Source organism: Mycteria americana, chromosome 12, assembly GCF_035582795.1.
Source record: "Mycteria americana isolate JAX WOST 10 ecotype Jacksonville Zoo and Gardens chromosome 12, USCA_MyAme_1.0, whole genome shotgun sequence".
Lineage (NCBI taxonomy): Eukaryota > Metazoa > Chordata > Aves > Ciconiiformes > Ciconiidae > Mycteria > Mycteria americana.
The window spans coordinates 4680577-4687742 of record NC_134376.1 but is presented as its reverse complement, the minus strand read 5'-3'; the positions used below and the strand labels follow the sequence as shown (position 1 = coordinate 4687742).

Below are 7166 nucleotides of genomic sequence, written 5' to 3'. Positions count from 1 at the left end.
ATTATTATTTTTTTTGTAAGTGCCATTTGTATAACTTAAAAAAAAAAAATAGCTTCAAATGGAGAAAGATGAATAAAAAAATAAAACCTGCATTCGGATACAAGCAGTGGTGCGTGGTCTGTCCGGGCGACCGCGGCTGGGGCTGCAGCGGCCTTTTAATGAGAGTCTGAGCATGGAGCATTTGGGGTGGCGGAGCCTTTGGGGGCCAAATTGCTTCACAGAGATTGAGCTGGCTCTAGAGGGCTCAGATGAGTTGGTGGGAAGGGGGACGGTGCCCAACAGGCTCATCTCCACCCAGCAGGCTTAAAGCCAAAGCTGGCTGGAGGCTGGGTCACCTCTCGCGATGCTCAGAGCAGCCCTGAGCCACCGAGGCCACGGGCGTCTCTGAGGATGGGTGAGCTCTGCCCGGGTCAGGGAGCTGCACCAGCAAACCATCCCTTCCAGCAAGCCATCCCTTCCTGCAAACCAGCTGGGAGCGAAACCGTGCCCCCCTTCAGCTGGCAGCGCTGTGAAGGAGCTGCTTTTTCTCCCCTTGGCTTGGATATTCCCCCCCCATAGAAGAGCCCCAAGGGGGAGGCACCCGCTGGGAGGGGAGAGCAATGGGGTGCTGGTTTTGGGTGCGTGGCATAGTGGGGGTCAGCAATAAGCCCTTTCCTCTGCTCGGTGATACAGAGAAGGAGAAGGTTTAAAAAAAAAAAAAAAAAAAGTTAAGGAGAAGGGGAAGATTAAAAAAAAAAAAGTAAAGGACGGGAAGGAGGTGGGAAGCCCATCCGCTGCTGTCCAGCCCAGGCCAAAACATGGCATCCAGCCAGGGGAGCCGGGATGTCCGGGATGTGCCCCCAGCCCTCCCGAGACAGCCCAAACCAGCCCTAAAACTCAACCAACCCACCCAGGTTTGATGCTGGGGCCAACCTCAGTTTCGGCTACAAAGACGGGGTGCAGCACGTGCTTACGGAGGGGCTGGGGGCCAGCTCCATCACCCGTGCCGAGAGCAGCCAGCCCCTGCGCTGCCCTTCATCTCCCGCAGCCAGCTTGGCACCTGCAGGTCACCGATGAGCTCCTGGTTTGGCTTTTAAAATCTAAAGCTGGTTTGCTAGAAGCAAATTTTGGGAAAGAGGGGCTGCACAGCCCCTCCAAAGCACATCCCGGGCGGGACGGTGGGAGGGCATCGCCAGGAGGGACCTTCAGCTTCAGACCCGGGTTTAAGCATGGCAGCAAGGGCCGAAAGAAGGAAGGATGTTCATTCCTTACTATAAACAGGGCGAAAATAAGGCTGTGCAGGAAACGCTGAGCAGCTCCGATTGCCCTGTGCTCGCCCTTGTCCCCCCCAGTGACATCCGCATGTGCAGGAGCAAACCCGGCCGTGACACCCGCCCCGGGGAGAGGTTTGCCCCCGCAGGGAAGGGGCTCCGGAGCTGCTGTGCCGCGGCACGGAGGACCCTCACCCTTCCCATCTCCCCCCTTTCCTTTTGCTTTTAAGGCCGCATTCGGTATTTACCATCGCTCCTGCAAGGAGGGAAAGCCCCCCCCAGCCTTTCCCCCCACAAAGCACGCATCCTGGTTTCCATTTAAAGGAGCGACTGGAAACTATTTTCTATCCCGTCCAGTTTTTCCTTGGGAGCATGTGGAACGTATTAAGCTTTTCCAGGAGGGTCAAATGGGTTTTGCCTTGCAACTTGCAGAGTTTTCAACGGCGCAGGCCGAGATCTGGCAAAACAGTCCTCGCCCCTGCTGCCGCCTGGCATTAGCCCCAGCACCAAGCCGGCGCAGTCGGGATGGAAGGACGATGTTTCGGCTGTAATAAAAGCACAGAGGTAAAAGCCAGAGTGCACAAATTTATTTACAAAAATTCAAATTACAATATAATACAGGAACTTTTTACACACGGAATATTAGAACAGTTTACTACCAGAAGGTAAAGAAAAATATTTTTTGTTTTTGTTTTGTTTTTTTTAATAAACCACCTATTTATTTTCAGCTATTGTTATACAAAGTTGCAGAACATGCACATCTTTACAGGGTTTCTTTTTCTTAATATAATGTTTTGCTAAGTGCAAATACTAAGTTTTTCTCTCCACCTTTTAAGGCAAGTAAAATGGGACACTGCAATTAACCATAAGAAGTACCTGTTACAGGATCAGCCTGGGCACAGCAACCTCCCTGTTGCCTTTTAAAGGACAAATGGTTTCAAGGACTGCGAGGCGGGAGGGAAAAGGGGACGCGGGAGTTAGAGACCAGATCACGGATGGCTCTGGTGGTTGTGCAGTAAGTTTTGTTGGTTTTTTTTTTTGTTTCTTCAATAAATCAACAGAGACCCAAGTGCCATCAGAAACCACACCTCAAGGTCTTCTGGGTTAGAGGGGAGGAGCAGCCACACGCTTTGGCTTGCAGAGTAATTTTCGGTGAAACGGGTGTTTCCTTGGTGAGAGAAGCAGCGCCGGGAGCCCAGCGTCGCCCCAGGGCCGGGTGGGGGGCCAAGCCCATCGCTCGGGGCTGCTGGGCACGGTGCACCTCCCCATCACAGACCAAGGACCGATTCCTCAGACACAAATAAGCTCGTGGTTTTGGCGGGGGAGATGGAGACAGTGGTCCTCTCTCCCCCTACATCTACCAGTCTCCTCCAGGACCGTGACCGTTGCACCACAGCAGCAGACGACCCTCACATCCTAACCACGAGGATGGACCACGGACACCAGCCTCCCCTTGCTGCTTCTGCCCGGCGCTCCTCCATCCCTCTTGCTCCATCTCTGCACTTCCCTCTGCCAAGGCTTAGTTCTTTACGCCCACGCATCTCTAGACACGCACCAAAAGATGGGATTAGACCATCATTTTTGCCAGTGCTCCCAGCCGTGCAGCTCTGCGGGACGCTGGAAGAGGTCATTGCACGTTTGCTTTGTCGTTTGGGCCACCGGTTCAGCAGCTGAGCTGCGCCCCGGCTGCCCAACCCACCTCCGCTGCCTGACCCCCCCCATTGCACAGGCGGGTGCTGGAGGACAACCATGACCACCCTGCCAGGGAAAAGCACACGCTTCAGAAAGCCCGGAGGGCTCGTCCAAGCCGGCCCTTGAGCCCACAAGATCTCGGCTATTAAAACCCCAGGATTCTCTCTCTGCAAGGGGAAGCCACTGGCGCTTCCTCTGACCTGGGTCCCTTTCCTCACCGCCCGCTAACACTGTGAAATCCAATGGGACGCCCTGCTCCTGGCTACCGCAGGAATCACTCGGTGCAAGCTGGGATTTAAACCTGGCTAAAACTCAGCTGAGCAGCAAGCGATAAGCTCCTGCAGCCCTCAGACTACTTCCAGAAACAGATTAAAAATAAGAAAAATTATAGCAGCAAGGGAATACCACTTGATTATTAATGCTAGAGAGACCATGGCACTGAGGAGCTGGACCAGAGCACTCCCCAGGGTACATTCAACCTGTAGGCAATGCCCAAGAGGGGAGAAATTGCTGACTCAGCTCCAAAAAGCATGGAAGTCCCCTCTGGGAGACCCTCCTGGGGACAACAGTCCCCAGATGCTGTCCTGGGCCACGGTGGAGGCTGCCTCCCTCCGGGAGCACCCCACCGACAGCCTCGCACCCATTGCTCCCTGCATGCCCAAGGAGATGCTGTGCTGGGAGCTGCAAGCAAGGGTTTGGCAGATGCCAAGAGGTGGAGGCAGGGAGTTTTACCTGAGGGGAAAAAAAAAAAAAAAAAAGAAAAAGAGAAAAAAAGATACCCAGATGCTCAAATACAGGTGGGAATAACAGGAGGGGCAGTGCAGCGAGCAACCCAGCAGGACGGAGCAGGACGCGGCCCAGACCAAACCACTCGGGGAACGACGGCACAACTGGCTGCTAAAAGCTAGCCCAGCATTTCTGTGAGGAGGTTTTTTTCCACTCCAACCATTTTCTTTTCTAAAGGGGGCCTGTAGCAGACAGCACAGCCAAGAGCTGTGGGGAAAGGGCTTTGTGCCAACGCTCCTCCCGCAGCCCAGCAACTGCAGCCCCCGCTTCTTACAAGGAAGTTTTGCTTTTCCTAAAACCCTCGCTTCCTAAGCCCAGCAATACTCGCCTTCGCCTTTTAACATGCTTTTCAGAAGCCAATTAAGCTGAAACACACATTTTCAGAAGTTATGAAGCGCCGCGGAAGCGGCCAGCTTCCTGCAGCACAAGGCTACAGCCGCCTGTTTGGTTGCAGGGGGTTCGGCTGAGGGGCTCGCGGCTCGCCGCCGCCTGCGTGCACAACTACAGGGGTAGTTCCTAACTTTTCTGCCACAGCACACATCACACACCACTGTCTACGCATCTAACCAGGTATTTGCTCAAGCGGTTTTTGCAATAAAGGGTGCAGCTTACGCTCCGGGTGCTTCTACCAGCTGCTGGCAGAGGAGGACTTGGAATGCCAGGCGAGACCAGCAAAGCAAAGGCCACGTTTTGGAAGCTGAGAGGCACCCACCTCTGGGGGAAAAAAAACCTGAGCCTTTCAAAGGGGGCAAGTTCAGTTCAGCCAAAGATTAAGGTGCCCGAGTCTTCTGCTAGTTCCTAAAGCCCTGAGACAGCTCATGGCTCGGGGCTTCCTACTGAGATCTCAGCAACGAGATGGCTGCTGCATCCCCCTCACTCCACTTACAGAGCGAGAAATGCTAAAAACACTAGATCGACTTGGTTTTTAACAATTTATTTCTGCTGGGAGGTGCTAGCACGTTACAGGGATGCTGGAGAACACGGGAACCCCAGCCTCGTGCCTCTCCGCAGGCAGAAGGCTGGGGCAGCTGACTCCTGTTAACTTGTTCCTGAAGGTCTTACTCAGATGCCAAGTCTCTCCTCTCTTCCCTCAAGACTCACTTGACCACGCGGCAGCTGCTCTGGCCAGCAGGAAGGTAGGAATTTTGGAAAGTCCCCGAGGAACGGCTGCAGCCCTGCGCTCCACAGTCTCACTTTCCCTCCCAACAGCTGCCTGAACAGGCTTTGTCAAATCAAAATATCTGGATGCCCAACATCAGGAGAGACCCCTTGGAAATGCAGCACCAAGCCCTGTTGCAGCACAGAGGTTGAAACGTTTGATGGCAAAGGTTCAGAGAAGCTCTAGAGAGGGGTGCAGTGCAGGTACGCGCGAGTCAGAGCGGGTCCCCTTGCAGCTGGCTAAACCGAGAGCGGCTGGAGCAGGAAGGGGGGGACACGTTACTGGGGTGGTTTTGCCCTGCAGTGACTCTACGCCAAGTGCTGTTTGAACCAGGTCAGAACCGGTGTCGAGGCTGAGGGCCAAAGTGCATAGGCAAGTTGTGCTCCAGCTGAACATTGATCTGGGGAAAATCATAGTTCACCCTCATGTTAGGCAACGGGGGGACATAGGGGGCAGGGATAGGGCCGATGTTGAGGGGGATGTTGTTGTACATGGGACGGACAGGAGGGAGCGGGAAGGGAGGTTGCATGAAGGCGTAAGGGGGCATCCGGGGTTGATGGAGGTTCTGAGGAACAGGTCTGGGGATGACTTCAATTCTCTGGATTTTCTCCATGGGCTTTTCTGCAGGAGGGCCGATCCGCTTGAAGCTGTTCTCTGCAGAGGGAGGAGAGAAGGAGAGAAAACAACCAGTCATCCCACAAACAAAAACTCACCGAGCTTGGTCCACAGTCTTACATTTGCAGTCGGCATCCTCCATCGCCAGCACGTTCCTTAAGCGTGCTCTCTACAGCACCACTGCTTGCCCCTTCCATGCTCCAGGCACCATGGAGCCCAGCAGTAGCTCTCCAGGTTGGCTCCTGTCATCAACACCACCCCATAAAGGGGGAACACCTCCTTTTGCAGGGACGTGGGGCAGCCCCTGCATGCCCCTGTGCCCCCCAACACAGAGCACAGAGGTCATGCTGCCCTTCAGCTACTTTGCCAAGTGGAAAGGAGACCGGTCTGTGCATCCACGACGCCCGTCGCCAAGTGAGAGCCGGACACAAGCCTTGTGCCTCCCCACGGTCCCAGCTAAAGCCTACAGGCAGCGGCACTTTAAAGCTAGACCGGTTCCCAGGAGGAACAGGGCGATGGCTTGCATTCTTCTCTGCAGCAAGATCTGGGTGATGCTTGGTGCAGCACAGCAATGCACAGAGAAGCCTGCAAACAGCCAGGCCGTGGCAAAAATCCAATGAAGATCCAGAGACTTGTCAGTAGCTGGGAACCCTATGCTCTCCTCTCGGCCTCAGTCTCATCTCAAAGCACAGGTAAAGACCGTGACTTACCGCCATTTTTCTTCCTTTGCTCCTCTTCAGCTTCTTTCTGAATCTCCTGGATTATCTTCTCGTCATCTTCCTAGAAATCACAGGAGTATCAAGGGTCAGTGGGCTAATTTCTGCTGCAGCAACCTTCTATTCTCTCAATTTTCTTTTCAGCACGTTTGCAGTGGCATAAAAAGGTAAATTTGGCTGAATTGTCCTCATTTGGGGTTGACCTAGGTTTAGTCAGAAGCAGGGCTGCACTGGGGGATTGCAGCACAAGTAACTTGCACAGAGCTAAGCCTACTCTACGGAGTATGACTAAGAGGCTTAGATCAGCTTTCCAGGGAGATCAGTGCTAAAATTCATTGACTTGATGGAAACCAGAGAGCTGCAACCCAGCTCTGCCCATCTGAAGAGCTGCTGGAGAGCTGTTAATCTTTTAAATGGCAATAGTCTATTAAATATTTACATTATGCTAGCACTTCTAGAGTTTTCGGCCCAACAGCTGGAATTAACACAACTTAAATCCTGGCTCTAGTAGCTAAATGGTGCTGTGATGAGGCCATTTAGATCTTATCTGTAACTCTGAGGAGGGCATAAATCGCAATATGTTTCTTTAATGTCTACCTAGAGGTTATAGCAAGAATATTCAGACCCACTGCTCAACAAGAACACAAGGGCAAGCCAGAAATTGAAAGCGTCCTGCCTCTCATCATCTTCAATTTTCTCAACCCAAAGTAGCAGCGGTGAGACCAAACAAGGCAGTGAAGCCTCAGGTGGCTGCAGGTATCTAGAGATGGCATTTACACCACCTTTTATTAGATGAAGGGAGCATGACGGACAAAGTCCTGGAAGAAGACCGTGCAACTCCTGAGCTAGGAGAGGCTTGCCTGGAGGGACGGTCACCGACAGCCCATAGGGTCCAGGCAGCTCTCAGGCTTTACACAAGGCCATGCTAGCATTGGCATGAAACCAGAG

The 7166-nt window shown here is 53.3% G+C and overlaps 1 protein-coding gene across 4 annotated transcripts in view; it reads right to left on the bottom strand.

Moving 5' to 3' along the window:
* Positions 1 to 1928: 1928 nt before the first annotated feature.
* Positions 1929 to 7166, bottom strand: part of RNF216 (ring finger protein 216) — an 84959-nt gene continuing 79721 nt past the window's right edge. For all 4 annotated transcript variants that reach the window (XM_075515626.1, XM_075515627.1, XM_075515628.1 and 1 more), the window contains 2 exons: positions 6213 to 6282; positions 1929 to 5541 (listed from right to left, as the gene is read on the bottom strand). In XM_075515626.1, the coding sequence (XP_075371741.1) occupies positions 5222 to 5541; positions 6213 to 6282 (390 nt within the window). In that variant the 3' untranslated portion in view covers positions 1929 to 5221. The remainder of the gene's footprint in view (positions 5542 to 6212; positions 6283 to 7166) is intronic.